This window comes from Ciconia boyciana, chromosome 15 (genome assembly GCF_034638445.1).
Source record: "Ciconia boyciana chromosome 15, ASM3463844v1, whole genome shotgun sequence".
Classification (NCBI taxonomy): domain Eukaryota; kingdom Metazoa; phylum Chordata; class Aves; order Ciconiiformes; family Ciconiidae; genus Ciconia; species Ciconia boyciana.
Window position 1 is genome coordinate 17,175,587 of NC_132948.1, and position 15,159 is coordinate 17,190,745.

Below are 15,159 nucleotides of genomic sequence, written 5' to 3' on the forward strand. Positions count from 1 at the left end.
AGGAAAGGAAGAGGCTGAGCTGCATTCTGCCATGGTAGAGTTGGGCATACTACTTCATTGAAAGCCCACAAAGAGGTCTCACACCAGTGAGAGCCAGGAGCATTAATTAGTCTTTGTACAGAGGGCAAGAGTGACCTGGCACACAGCAAGTCATTAACAGCAAGAGAAGGGTAACTGGTTTAACACCCCATTTGATACTTATTCCCCACTGGGTAACTGAGGAGCCATCACAACTTCCAGTCCCTGTCCCTAGAACACCTCTGTAAGCATTCATCGGTTCTTTTATGCAAAGCTCTGTGGAACCACTTGGTACAAGGGGAATATGGGTTACCCATACAAACAGTGAAACATTACACATCGGAATGGTAACTGGTGTTATTCCAGTAGGATCTCTGGGCCACAGCGTTAAGTCCAGCCAGAAGAGAAGAATCTGGCCACATGGAGAAGTCCCCTGTGTTACTGTGGATGCTGTTGCTGGTTCTGGTCTTGGTCTCTAGGTTGGTTTTCTGGACGATCCTCAGGAAGAGGGTTATAGTTGGCATCCTCTTCAGGTGTGTCAAATACCATCTTCCTGGCAAGGGACATGCCCATCCCACCAAGCAGGCAGGTTAGAAAAGTGAGCTGAGGACAACCCCCCCAGCCCTTCTAGGAACATCCTAGCCCTCCACAGGGCTTGGCTGTATGCTACAGCCTATCATACCAGCACTAACTGTTCTTTTGCTCAGCTCAATATGTAACAATAACAAGTACTTGCTTCCTTGATCTCCAGGCCAGCTTTGATCCTCAGCATGAAGCAGAACATACTCTGCTTTCTTAGACTACAGAAATACATCAGAAAAAAATCCTACCTGCATCTAGCATTTCCACAAGCAGTAAGAATACTCCAGTTCAACTAGCAAAGCTTAAGGTACCAGCAACTGCTTTATGGACCCTGTGTTCATATGTATATAATGTGCAAAGTGCCAGTGCTTTCTGCAGCAGAGGCATAAACTGTTGTGCTGAGGTGCTGTCAGCATGCAATTGTGTTCTATGGTCATCCCACACTGTCACAGAACAGTTTGCGATGAAAGTAACCCAGGCTGGGAAGCAACACGGCAAAGCCCAGAAAGAATCAGCTTTACTTACAGGAAGCCAGGTGTTAACAGCAACTTCTTTCCTCCAGGCTGGTTGGGGAAAACATCTTCCAAGAAATAATAGATGTGACCCACTGCAATCCCTGGGGAGAGATGTCACCAAGGTCAGGCCCAGCTATGACTCCTTTACCAGCTGAAGGAGAGCTGCTGGGAGCTCAAGCAGGATGAAGCTCCAAGAATCCCTCATCTGTGTGCCCACACCCCAGCTCCCACCAGAGCCACCTGTGCCACAGTGCCAGAGGGCCAGGCTGCTTGCTGTGATCAATGCACAAGCAGGCAGGGAGCTTGTCAGCCTGAAGGCAGCACCAAGCACCCAGGAGACCAGACACAGCACAAGTGTCAGGCAGAGCTTACCATACCCAACTTCTGCCACTGGGGAAGACACAGCAAAATGCAAGTCACAGCTAAGAGCTCAGCCACGAGGCTGGCCACCCAGCAACCTCAGCCAGGTCACTTTAGGAAACCCACTATCTTAAATAAGATGAAACCAAGAGACAGTGCTAGTGCCCGAGTAGTGTCTGAGAATAGAGCTCTGTGGCTGCAAAGTGCCTTTGTTCCCAGCATCCGCCAGCTTCGACTTACCCAGTAAGTCGATGATGATGGAGTTGCCCAGGAGCAGAGAGAATCCCATCAGGACCCAGGGCAAGAAGGGGGCCTGGAAGTTAAGAAGCCCAAAAAAGTTCATGCGGATATAAGGGTTCCTGCGACTCCACACGTACACCAGCATGATGGTGAAAGCCTGGCCCAGGAAAAACAGGCTGGCAAAGAGTCCAAATAGCTAGGAACTACCGAGTCAAGGAAAAAACCTACCCACCCTGTCCACCACCTCTGGGCAGAAGAGGGTGCCTTGTGACTAGGAAACCCAGAACTACAGGCAGCTGATCACAGCATACAAGACATTGGCCATGCCACTGAACCTTTCCTGGGCTGTCTGAGATGTAGCAACCCCACCCCCCCGCCACATTTCCCTCCCTGCCACCCCAGAACAAGACACTCTGTGATGGCACGTCCAGATCGCTCGCTCCTTAAGCTGCTGTCTACAACCACCAGAGACCAGGGAGCTCCTATAGTCACCTCTACAAAGTGACCACCAAAAGTGACCTTCAGAGAAGGGCCTTCACATTTTTACAGCATTTGGAACATGTGGCACATTAACAATTAGCTCACATCCAGTATCTGCCTTCTACAGAAGAATTTCAGCAGTGAGATTGCTCTTGCAATTCACAGCCCTCTTCTCCAGAGCACAAGGAGACAGCCAGAGGCAAAAAATTCCCCTGCCCTTGTTGTAGTTGGACTCCAAATCCACCTATGGCCAAGTGCATGGCTGCTGCAGGCACCTGGACACTGACTAGCCAAACACCTGAGGATGGCTGACAGCCATGAGAGTTCACACAGCTTCATACAGAGCTCTGTGGGGAGAGTGGTGCTCCAAGCCATCTGCATAAGACAGCAGCAAGACATTCAGAAAAGGTTTTATGCTCGGGAGGGAGATATTTCTCCCCATCAGACTATTTTGTCCTACAATAAAAGAAATTCTTAAGATGGGCGATGGTATCTCCAGCCACTGACAGGCTGCAAGGACAAAGTGCTGGGCGCACACTGCCTGACATGCTGATGGCAGACAGTATGTGGGCACCCCACTCCTTGTCCTTATGGCTCTGTGTTCTTCTCTTCAGGTGCAGCTTGGTTTTCTGAGCCAGCCTCATGCCAATCGTAGCAGCACTGCAGTGTGCTCCACCCCCCAGAGCTCAGACACAGTTGCCCTGCCACAGCCAGACAGTTTCTCACAGAGCATAACAAGGGGCTTCCTTTCAGGCTGAGCTTCCCAAGCACACTGCCACACATCCTCTTCTGGGATCAGGTAGCCCATCCCCTTGCCAGGTGCATCAGCACTTCCACAGACACCAACACAAGTACAGGCAGCTTTTCCTGTATTTTGCTTCTGCTCTAAGCATATTGGGAGAGGCACAGGCCAAGACACAAGGGTGGGCAAGACAAGGAGTACAAGCTGTGCCATACAGCCAGAAGTTGCCCCTCCACCGCATGCTCAGCGGAGCTCTCCCAAGCCTCAGGACGTGAGCCTGGCAGGCCTGGGGCACAATGAGGCTCTCTGCCCCATGGCACCAAGAAGGTTCACAAGCCAGCTCTCCTGGTCAGCAGGCAGGTACCTGCTACAGACCACACAATACAGCCAGGATACAGAGTGCCAGCAGACAAGCCCCACGCTATCCACAGCATCTCAGAAGACACCAAAAAGCCTCAACCAACTCGAAAGGATACTGTCATGAGAAACCCTCCAAAGAGGAACATGAAGACAAAGTCAGCCGTCCTTCCACGGAAGGAGCCTTCCTCTAGCATGCGGCAGTATCTGTACCTGAGAGCAGGAGAGAAGGGAGGGGTTGCAGTATAGGAAATTAACAGCTGACCACCCTGTGTCCCCACAGCACGACTTTACGGGGAATAAGCCAGCTGCAAGCTATTTCATCACAGGAAGCTGTCAGCCAGGTGTCCAAGCCCCAGAGCAGAACAGTGCAAACTTCACCTCAGACCACTGATGCCAGGGAAAGAGAGAGGCATCTGCTGTGCTCCAGCCAGAGCTCACCCCAGGAAGGGACACTGCTCTCCAGCATGAGCCGCAGCAGCACTGCCAGCTTCTTCAGCCTTTTGGCAGGGGCTGCCCTGCAGCAAGCAGAGATGGAGGTGCAAGGGGTGACTACAGTTGTGGGGGAAATGGCTTCAATTCAGACCAAAAGACCCAAGGGAAGAATCCATAGCCCTAGACTACTGACAAGTTAAGTCAGCCTGGGGAGGAAGACTGACAGGGCAAATCACGTCTAAGCCAAAAACGGAGCAGAGAGCTTCACTGAGACCAAAGGATACAGAAATATCATGTTGAAAAAGAAACTGAATCCCAGGGGCCCAAAAAAGAGGAAGTTGGTGATCAGCCTCCATATCTGAAAGAGAAGAGAGAGGAGGGAAGAAAAGGAGGTGGACAGACAGGTCCCTCCCCATCACATGTAGAGCAGCCCATCACTCTATCCACTAGGGATGCCCAGTCATGCACCTATCCACTCAGAACTACCCCAGGACACCAGACAGCTGCACCACCTTCAAGTGGGACCTCCCTCCATTGACCACATCAGAGTGCCTTGCCCTTCCAGGTGTGGGAAAAAAGATTTCTCTACTTTTCTGGAAGGGACAAACAGCCACAATTCAGCACCCAGAGCCAAAGTAAATCACTGTTCATGCTTCTCTACAATAAAGCCTTCCCCACCCAGCCTGACGTCAGCTGGCCAAACACCTCAGTGTCACAGAATAGGAACAGATAGGTTTTGAGTAGAGGAAAAAAGGAAATGCCAAGATGGTGTATGGCAGGGAAAGGCTGGAAGAAGCTATCTCCATCCAGGCGTCTGTGACAAGAGGGGACACCATGCTGGCAACCCAGGTCCCGCCAATAGAGAAGGTTAGAGTAGCAGGAAAGAAGCCCCTTGGGGATCATATGGCACTCCCTGACCACCCTGGAGAGCAGGACACCCAGGGTCCAGCCTGTCCCACCCACCCCTTGTTGGGAAGGGGCAAGAGGGGCCCCAAAGCCCAGGCAAGGCCTCACCTGGAACTTCCTGAAGATGAGGTCGGGGTTGAAGTACAGCTGGAAGGGGGTGATGAACTCCAGCTGCTGTGAGAGACAGGCAGAGCAGCTGCCACCCGCTGCCAGGCACCCGCTGCCCTCAGCCAGCCCCTTGGCTCCCCCACCACAGCACCCCCTCCGGGACCCTGACCTCCCCACCACAGCCTCCCCCCGCAGGGACCCCGCGCGCCCTCACCACGGCGGCGGTGGTGAGCACGCAGGCGGTGGTGTAGGCCCGCGTCACGGCCGGCATGCCCAGGTACTCCTGCGCGAAGCCCTGGTAGGCCATGGCGCACAGCGACAGCGCCCAGCCGCGCCGCGGGCCCTTTAACACCCCCCCACGCGCCGCCGCCGCCGCCACGCCCCCGCGGGCTGCGCCCGGCCAATCCCGACGCGACAGGCGGCGCGAGCTGGCCAATCGGAGTGCGCCTCATGCCTTCGGCCTCCACCCGCCGCCAACCCGGAATGGACCCGCCGCAGCAGGTGACGGGGCGGGGAGGGGGAGAGCCCCTGGGGTGCCTCCCCCTGAAGGCGGGGCGAGCCTCCCGTAGCCAATGGCAGCGGGCAGTCCCAGTGACAGGTGGCTGAGGGAAGGCGGGGAAGGGAAAAAGCAGGTCACGTGCCTCCCAGGAGACGGCCAATCAGGGGGAGAGAAGGGTGAAACATGGGGGCTGGGGTGGGCCAGTGGGGCGTGGCTGCGGGTGTGCGCGCTGCACGTGGGCCTGTGCGGGCTGGGGCAGTGCCTGGCCCCGGCCTCCCTGGGCCGCCGGGCTCGCCGCGCCCGGCCTGCGGGCGGTGACCTGCCTGGCGGTGGAAGCCTCCGGCCGGTTCCTGCGCCGGCTGAGGGAGCTGCAGGGCGCTCGGCTGTGGTCCCCCGCGGCCGGCCCCGCGGCGTGCGAGAGCCGGGAGCTGTCAGCGGGTTATTCCTGCGACCCGAGCACACCCGGTTGCTTGAAGGGAGAGGGACGCGCTGCTGAGAGCTGGACCGTGAAAAAGAGCAGCTGTGCGAGTGCCTCAGCTGGTGTGCCAGGTGCTTGACTGGTCAAAAGGGGCTTCCCTTCGCTAATGCACAGTGGGCTTTGGGTTTTTAGTAATTCACGCTAAAGCCTCTGTTTCCTCTTGGTTGGAGCAACGAGGCACTTCCCTGCGCTGTGCGAGGTCGCACCAGGCAGTGCAAAGGTGCTCGAAGAAGCCGAGAGGCGGCGTGGTTCTGCCAGGTGCAGTGGGTCGGGTGCTGGCTGAGGGATGCCTTGGGAAATGGTGACAGCATTTGCATTCAGCTCTCGAGGAGAAAGCCGAGTCTCTCTGCTCCCTGCACAACTGTATCAAATACATTACAAATGCTCTTTGGAAGGATCATCTGATAAAGGTCTGCATAAACCTGACATCCTCTACTCTCATGCTGATTATGCTTTCCAGGGCTGTCTGCTGTGCTAAGGAGTCAGGTCTAAAGTTATAGCCACCCTGGTTTCAGACAGAGGAATGGGCCTGGTGTTGGGTTTCTGCAGCAGAAGGTTAAGCTGTCATCAGAGCCTTAATGAGCCCTGAGATTTCCCTTTAAACCCTCAGTTAATGGGAAATGAAATCACCTGCAGGGGAGGGCGTCTTTGTGTTTTCCACCACCTCCACCTTGACTGCCCTTTGATGAAGAACAAAACCCAGCTGGAAGATGAGGGGACAGGAGGTTAAAGCAACATGTGAGGGAGAGAGGGGAGAAGACAAGAGACTGGTGGGCACCTATAAGACCAGGGGATGGGTTCCTGGGTGCTGTGGTGCTCAGAGCCTTCTGTGACCTGGCTGCTCTGGGGGGAAGGAGAAACCTCTCTAGGTCAGAGCTGCATTAGGGATACTGGGAATGGGGTCGAGGGGGGAGCTTGGACCTTGAACTGCAGCAGTGTCAATAAGCTTGGCTGTGCTGTTACAGGCTTTTGGTGGGAGCTGGGATGGATGTGAGAGCTCTGGCAGGTGAGAAGAGCTGAGCTTACAAGGAAAGACAACTCCTCTTCAGGGCCAGGAGCTCTGCAAAGGGCTGCCCATATTCATGTGGCTATTTCAGCCCAGATGCCCTGCTGCTGCCGCTGGGCCCTTCAGCATGTCACAGAGCTTGCAGTCCCAGCAGAAGGGGCAACTGAGTCAAAGAACTGAAAGTGAATAAATGAATAACAAATGAAATAAATGAATAAATATCTTGCTCCTTTGCATGGGGGATTAGAGGTTTCCTATCTGCTCTTACTGCCTGCAGGCAATGCTAGCCAGAAGCTGGCAAGCACTGTGATTCCTGCCCGTTCCTTGTTTGAATGAAGGCTGGAGATGAACAGTGGGAGCCCTTCTACTGAAAGGAGGTCATCATCCTGGAGCTCAGTCTCACTAGCTCCACAGAGATGAGAAGCCAAATGATCAATCCCACTTACTCCCTGTGGAGAACTATATGCAAAGCAGACATTGCATGAAATCTTAAAAAAAAAAAAGTCATCAGTTTCTAATTTTTCTTGTTTTCCCTTGTTTGCCAGCCAAAACTGGAGAATACTACTTGTCCAGGCTTCTACTTAAGGCCTTCTTTTCTAAGATTCATGGGGGAAAGGGGGAGAAGCAATGAAATGCGTTGGGAAGCTCACCATCTCACACTGGAAGAGGCCAAACAAATCTCAGTGACACCCCCAGTTCCGAGGCTGCTTTCTGCCCATGATCTCACTCCTTTTGGAGCTCAGCCAAACTGACTTCATACGCTACAGTACGCCCTGGGGCAGCTTTAGTCTTACAATCCTTGTCACATTTTATGGGTTTTGGGAGTTACGTCCTTCCTGTTACGTCGTCACATCAGCCTAGCCGCATAACTGAGTTTGCATTATACACCTTTGTAGGGATGCCGACATGCTGCCTTCTATAAAATAATGGAATCTAACTAAAAGCCTGAAAAAAAGCAAACCCAAACTCTTTGTCTCAGATGCAAGAAGGTACAAGGGACTGCCAGAACAGAAACACTGCTCAGGAGTTTCTTTGCTGATTTCCTCCTGCAATTGTCCTTCTCCTATTGTCCTCCCCCTGCCCAGGGACCCAAAGCAGATGTAAGCACAGGTCTGAGCAGCAATGAGGTGCCGTTGCACCCTGCCATGTTCTGGGTTCCCTTTCCTTTTGGAAGCAGTTGAATTTATGTCAGTGTGCAGCATCAGTTTCGAAACTCAAGGCATCAGAAACTCAGAATTTCCATAAAAATATGTCTGATGCCCAGATTTCAGTCCATTTTGGACGGGCTTTGAAAAAGGTTTCTGTCTACAGGCTCTTGGAGCTGCCCGAGGAACTAATTGGAAGAACTCCCATCTGTAACCTTTGCTCGAGTCACTCACAGGAAGAACTGAAACACAGTGGTACCAGAGGCAGCTCTCTTTTCCAGACAGTATTTACCCATTCTGCATCTGCAAGGTTAGTAATAGTAACCTGTTGTGTTGTAAATGTTTACAATCCACAAACCAACTCACAAGAAAATATTCCTGGAAAAGAAGAACTAGTGTGTGTTGCACACTTGCCACTGTGGATTCATTTGGCCTTTGATTTAAAAATATATCTATTTCCTGAAAGGGAATGGTTTTGCACATACGCAGTCACAGACTGCTACTGGACCCTCCTGTTACCTCTGTTTTTGTTTTCCCCATTTCTGGGGTGATTTTAAGGAACATGCAGGCATTTGCCTGGGTTGCAGGTAACAGGGTTAACCCTGCAACAGATACTCAACAGCTTCCTGTCTCAGTTTCTGCAAACCAAAGTTAGAAACTCTGCAAAGAGTTAGAAAACAAAGAAAAATCTATTAACTCTCCCCATGAGTTAAACAGCACGTAAACCTCAAGAAGGCACATGAGCAAAGATAAATGGGCTGTTGCAGCATTCATCTCTTTTGTTTGTAGTAAATTATTGTGTGTAATTCTTGTTTCCTGTCCATAAATGCCGGAGGAACTTGAAGACATGGAATCCATTCTAATTTAGTAAAGACAAAAAGAACTCCTTTTGAGCCCATCTGGAACTCATTTTTATCATAATTGTTTTGGGCTCAGTAACGAGTTCAAGATCTAACTGCCCTCACTAATTGTTTCAAGAATAAACAGATGCTTTGTTTAAAGGCAGCAGCTCCCATTTTGCCCAGCACAGCACTCTCCGGGGTTGCAGGATGAAAGGAGCTGTGTGCCCTGTCAGCAGAGGCCTTTAACGAGCCTTGGCACCCTCGCCAGGGGTGCTCACCTCCGTCAGCAGCTGACAGGGCAGGAAACCAGCCCCTGGCCACACACTTGATGAGTGTCTAGCCGGTGACATTTGCCCTCTGCTCTTTAACACCATTGGCATTTTGTTTTATGGTCATCTGATGACCTTTTGCAAAATGTCCTACTGTGACAAGTCATACCTGGCCTGATGAAACATAGGCACCTCCTCCAGCTGGGCTATACGGCACACAACGGAGAGAGTTCATTCCCTGGCCACCTCACCCCAAGCCCCTTGGCTGGAGTAATGCTCCATGCCCCCGCAGCAGAGCCCCAATTCTTTTCTTAATTTGAGAACAAAGATACACCCCTCCCCACCCCCCAACTCTGAGAGAGTCCCCCCACCAGGATGTGAGGCTGTGCGAGCTCTGCACAAGGTCTCACCCACCCTAGTGCTCCCCAGGACATGCCATACCTGAGATCCCTGTTAGCCCTGGTGTACAAGAGGCCGCTGCATGACATGCACCGGCACTAGGAACACGTTAGAAAGAGCACAGCACTGAGCTCCCTTACAGGTGAGCCACAACAGCCAGAGGGTCCTTACTGGAAGGTTATTTCAGCTCTCGGACTCAGTCCTCGCTGGCCTGGACAACAGGTGCCAAGAGCTCCAGATCCACCACAGAGTAGTTACTGAAAGTTTCTGCTCCAGTTTTGGAAACAAGGCTCCGTGAACCTGCTGTGCATAGATAAGCTGTGTAATCATAACTGCCCAAGGCACTGGAAATGTTTAGTTTTCAATGTTTAATGGCCATATAAAAATTCTTTCTCCTTCATTGAAGGATTTCCTGTCCCAATCAGCTAACTCTACAGTGTGATGGCTAAAGTCAGGAGAAAGTGAATCATACAGAATTGGATGGGGTTTTTTATTTGTTTGCTTGTTAGAAAGAAACTAAAGATAGCACTTAGAGCTCAGCCCTCCAAGGACATGTGGTTTGCACAGGGTTTGCTGTAAATCAAAGTTTATGTTATTTTTATTTCCTAGTTTTTTTTAGTTCAAAAATATAGCTTTACATCTGGCATATCATGAGAAAGAAGACCTCACCTAAATCTCCTTGAGCAGAGCCTGGTCACATATCCAAATAAAGCACCTCTTCCAAAACAGCCTCTGATCATGAGTTGAAGACATCGAGCAAGAAAACGTCTGACTCTTTGCAGTTATTTTTTTCCAGTGCTTAATCATTCTTGTTAAATTCTTCTGCCTTGTGATGTGTCTGCTACACCATAGGTTGCCTCCCACAGCTGTCAGTGGGGAATATCCTTCAAGGGCCTTTATTTTGTAATATCCATTTCATAAGCAGTGTGGCCAAATCAACAAGAGGACTGAAAAACAATGCTTGTTTCTTATAAGAAGAGGTCTATGTTCAGGTGCACAAGAGCAGAACGTACAACTCAGCATGCTGTCAGCTATTGAAGGCTTCTGCAAGGAGTCAGAAACCGTATTTGTACTTTGGTTTTCACCAGAGGCAGGACTATGTGTCCTAGTCCAGGTGCCTCTCCATGAGCCACGGGACAGGTCTATTAAAAAGCGCTGTCTGAAGTGAGTGTTAAATAAGAAATCAGGACGAGTCTGACACTTCGACACTGCTGCACATATCTTCCTCTCCTCTGACGGGAACATTTGCCGACATTTACTGGCATTTGGCAGAGGCTAAACGCTCTTCTCCTGCACACAGGAACAGAGATTTTGTTCCACCAAACAGTTTGTTCTCTCTGGCCTTCAGGTCACCCAGTTTCAACTAACTGCCTGCATCAGTGTCTGACACAAAGAAGGAAGGAAAGGGAATAGTTCAGCCACAGCACGACCTACAGCTCACAACGGACTGAGAAAAGGGTATTTCAATTATTTTTAGTATTTTGGGCTTTCTCAGTTTTCCCAGAGAAGCTCTATTGCTTATCAGGAGGATGGAAATGCAGACCGCTGATCCAGCACACAGAACATAGAGCCTGACATCCAAAAATCCTAGCTGGCAAAGAAAAGCAGCTAGATCCCTTGGCTGTATCAGCCCTCGTGTCCTCAGAAGACTCAGCTCCCATGTATGGCCACTGGTCTGGAAAGCATCCCAGTGACTCTGTGTGGTGGCAGAAGCTCTGTCAGCATTGGGTCCCTGCCCTGAGTAACATCTGCAATGAAGCCCATTTCCTGAAGATCTCATACAGTGTCTTGAACTTACATAAATTGTGGTTTTTTTCTAAGAAACACTAGTGAACAGAATAATGGTGTCACAGCAGGGCACTCATTTCCTACAAAGAAAATCTGTTTTAACAGCTAAGTTCCATAAACACTGCTTTCACCATAAAAACAGCAGACCTGCTGGCTGTTTCTTAAGAAAGCTGCTTATTTGTTGATGATGTTATTTGTCTTCTGTATTCTAAGCGAGTCCTGCAAGAGTCAGGACAAGCAGACAGAGGTATTTCGTATTTCACTGTGATGGTCCTTACAGGAAAGAGAGAAGGGTTTACAGAAATAGCCAGGCTAGAGCTTGGGAGATAGCCAACAACCAGCCAGGGAACAGCTCCAAATCTCTCCTGCAATTTACAGTGTAGTGTTTGTAGGCAGAATTCATCCTGTAGATCCAAGCCTCACAGGTGGAAATGGGGCCCCTTTTCTCCTCTTGCAGTGTCATTGCAGTTGGTCCAGGGGTTGGTTCATCCTGGGGTGAAAACACTCTAAAACATAGGAGCCTCCCAGTGCATGGAAGATCAAAGAGCATGTGTTGATGGTGTTCCCTAATGGTAGGATTACTACTTGTTCCTGCAGTCAGGTAATTACAGGCAGAGGCTGCCATCACATTCTCCAAATAACTACTCTCCCATGCTCATGGCATCATATTTCACCTAGATTATGACAGGTTTGAGTTCAGTGAAAAAGTGTGTGAGGGAAGAGGGTGGTAGGTCCCCACGGTGGTGCTGGAAACCTGCCGGGTTTATGTGAAGGCTCCCAAAGCCGAGAGTTTGAGTAACTGCAGTGCGGTGGTTGTACCCTGGTGAGAGACCCCGAGACTGGAGATTTCTCATGTACACCAACTGCGACTCTGAAATTGTGAGAAGTTATCCTAAGAACTGAACATTGGGAATGTTGGTTTTTTTAAGGTGCAGCAGGAAGCCAGTTAGAAACAACCAATGTGAACACCTGTCAGCCCCAAAGCACGAGTCATATAGATGCTATGTAGGAGTAAAAAAGTCTATCCGTCCACTCCTCAACAAGGTGGCTGTTACTAGAAGAGACTTAGAACAACCTCCAGGAACTCCCACTTCCAACTAGCCAGCTGCACACACAGATCTAGCCATAGCAACAGCCAATTTATGCCCTTTCTGGAACAGGGAGGCTCGTGAGCAGCCTGTGCCACAGTCCAGGGCATTTCACTGCCTACCCACAGCACTTCACCCATCTCTTGGAGCTGCCATAAGCTCACCTGCTATTTCCCTTCTCTGACCGGAAACTTCCATAGGCAGTTGCTTCACTTCATTGCAGAGCTTGCAAACTCTCTGGTTTAACCACCACATAAAAGCACCAGGAATGAATGTTCGCTCATTCTGCCCTTGTGCATTGGTGTCCAGTGCCTCTAGGATTTCCTTTGGACTGTGACGAATACTGCCTTTATCTTCTGTAAAATAGATGAATGTGCGCATATTTGCCTTGGAAAAATAAGACAATGCAATGGTCTAAGCGGGCAGTCCTTGACCAGGTCATTGCAGAAAGATGTATTTCTATGTTTGACTGCAACAGAAATGAGACAGATGGGTCAGATTCATGGTACTCAGGCCCAAGGAACAGATGGAGACCAGACTGCCTGGGTGAGCTGCATTCCTTTGCCTCTTATCCAACTAGAGACACGCTTTGACATGTTGTCCTCTGTCTAAGGAGCTAGAAATTGAGTAATTCTCATCTACCTCAAAGCCTCCCATGACACATCTCAGTGACTAGAACAACCAGGGACACTCCACCTGGTAGTTGCAGGCTGAAACTCCTGTACACCATCACCTGAGGGGACAAAGACCTGCAGTAGGTGGTCCCTGCTTAAAAGATGCTAGGAAAAAGGAGAAAGCTCTTGCCTAACACAGGATATGTGTTTTCTTCCTGGAAGAGATCTACCCAAACCTGTCTCATTCAGAACAGACAGCAAGAAGAAACTAGAGCTTTCCTTTTTGAATGTATTACTGTTCTTGATACATGCTGCCTAAACTATACATCAGTGGCTGTTAACTTGTACAGTTACGTACAGTTATGTCTGTTTCCCCAGTGAACAAGTTATCGTTTGGGAAGCTGTTAGAAGTAGTCCTCTGACCCTTGCCACATGCCACAGGCAGCAAACTGCTGGCATGTTGGATTCAGAGCCTAATACAGGAAATTTTGTACTTCTCCTGCCACTTAGTGGCTGCAGCTGATGCAGCACCACATCCCTACTTACACATTCATAAGAGAATCTTTCTGCGATGTGGAACACGTTTACATTTCTGTACAGATGTAGTAAAACTTCAGTAGGGACAAAGAGGCATTTTAAAAAAAGTTTCACTTATTTTGAATACTTTGAAATCTGTCAAGCCCCCCGCAAATTGCACTCTGCAGGATGAAAGGATGTTAAAATACCATGATTACTCCTAAAGGCCAGATATTATGTGAAATAGCAGCTGTGCTATTATTGCTGGCAATGCAATATGCCTCCACCTCCACTGGGCCCCATCTCTAGGATTCATGAGGATACACCATTTCTCGCTGCCGGGCAGTGCCTTTCTATTTGACAGAAAGAAGCAAGCCTGTCACTGCTGTTACTGCCGCCTCGCTGTCTTCTGTAGCTTACATGGAAAAGGGAAACATTTCTGGAACAATAAGCAACTACCACATGAGCCAAACCCATTACATGAGGCCTGTCAGCTACTCTGTCCCAATTAAATGATGGGTAATTAACAAGGGAAGAGTATAAAACTCACGCGCTAGTGAAAGATAAGTCAAAAGAAAAAGATGAAAAGTCACTGAAGGAGCCACTATTACAGTGGGGTAAAACCTTTTTGGCTCATTAGAGTTTAGCTAGAGCCTCTCGGGGGTAGAGGAGGGCCTTCTACTGCATACAGTTATTTGATTTTTAACCAAGATATTAAAAAAGAACTGAGTTTCAATTTTGTACTCCCAGGGTGTGACATAAATCCATCGTATGAAGGCTCCTCCACCATGCCTCTGTGAACAACTATGGTGAAGCTCAGTTGATTCCTTAAGCAATGTCTCCCGAGCACAAAACCAGTTATAGTCCTTGGTATAATGAGCCCCCGTTGCCCTCAGGAGGGCTCTTCTCTCTGCCTTCTGAGGCTGTAGGGAGAAGAAAGCTTAAAGAACAGCAGGATAATGCTGTGCAAGAAGTTGTGACAACTCAAAACGAACCGAGAATATTTTGACCAGATACTCATTCTTCCCCAGCAGCCTACTCTCCCATGCCCACCTCAGCACTAGGTTTACCTGCAATGCTACATATTATGTCGATATATTACATATTATGTAATATGCACTTTAATATAATGTAATACATATTACGTATTATACACTTTAGAAGCAAAAAAAGTCACACGGCATATGTAAAAGCAAAGCCCTCTGCCTCCTGTGAAATGAAAGCCAGAGATGATTGTTCAGTGACAAAACTGAGTGCTGTAAGCGTTGCTGTTTGCTCTATGCCAGGCTGTGGAGAGGGAACAGGACTGCAGCCTTCTGTGCATCAGTGTACGGTCCCTTGTCAGCAACAGCTGAATTGCCTGTATGTCACCTGGACATAGACAGGAGTACAGCGAAAAGGCTTGGCATAATGAGTGATTTGAAAGGTTTGGGGTTTGTTCATTCCTGTCACTGACAGTACCAAGGGAAATAGTCTGGTTTGTCTTTCAGATCCTAGATTGGGTTCCAGGACAAATACAGTCAGAAAAAAAGCTGTAGTTTACTTCTGCTTTAATCACATTTAATCAGACAAGCGCTATCGGGCAACTGTGCCAGATGCTTTGAGAGGGAATTTCTGCCGTAAACCATACTGGTCTTCAAGAGAATTTAGGCAGCTCTGCATCTTGCAGAATCATTTCCCCAAACTGTCATGTACTTTCAAAAAAATTAATTGAGACGCCTTGCTAATGAATGTGCAGCCCCGTTTTGAGAATGTAAATCATCTGGCAAAAC

General features: G+C 49.4%; 1 protein-coding gene across 1 annotated transcript; it reads right to left on the minus strand.

Annotated features, from left to right (window-relative positions):
• Window positions 1-288: 288 nt before the first annotated feature.
• On the minus strand, window positions 289-5,202 carry LOC140660048 (derlin-2-like). Its single transcript, XM_072880430.1, has 7 exons — window positions 4,958-5,202; window positions 4,744-4,809; window positions 4,014-4,087; window positions 3,414-3,507; window positions 1,716-1,911; window positions 1,126-1,216; window positions 289-571 (listed from the first exon to the last, which is right to left on the minus strand). The coding sequence occupies exons 1-7, from the start codon at window positions 5,048-5,050 to the stop codon at window positions 457-459; spliced, it is 729 nt and encodes a 242-aa protein (XP_072736531.1). The 5' UTR covers window positions 5,051-5,202; the 3' UTR covers window positions 289-456.
• Between the last annotated feature and the right edge of the window lie 9,957 nt (window positions 5,203-15,159).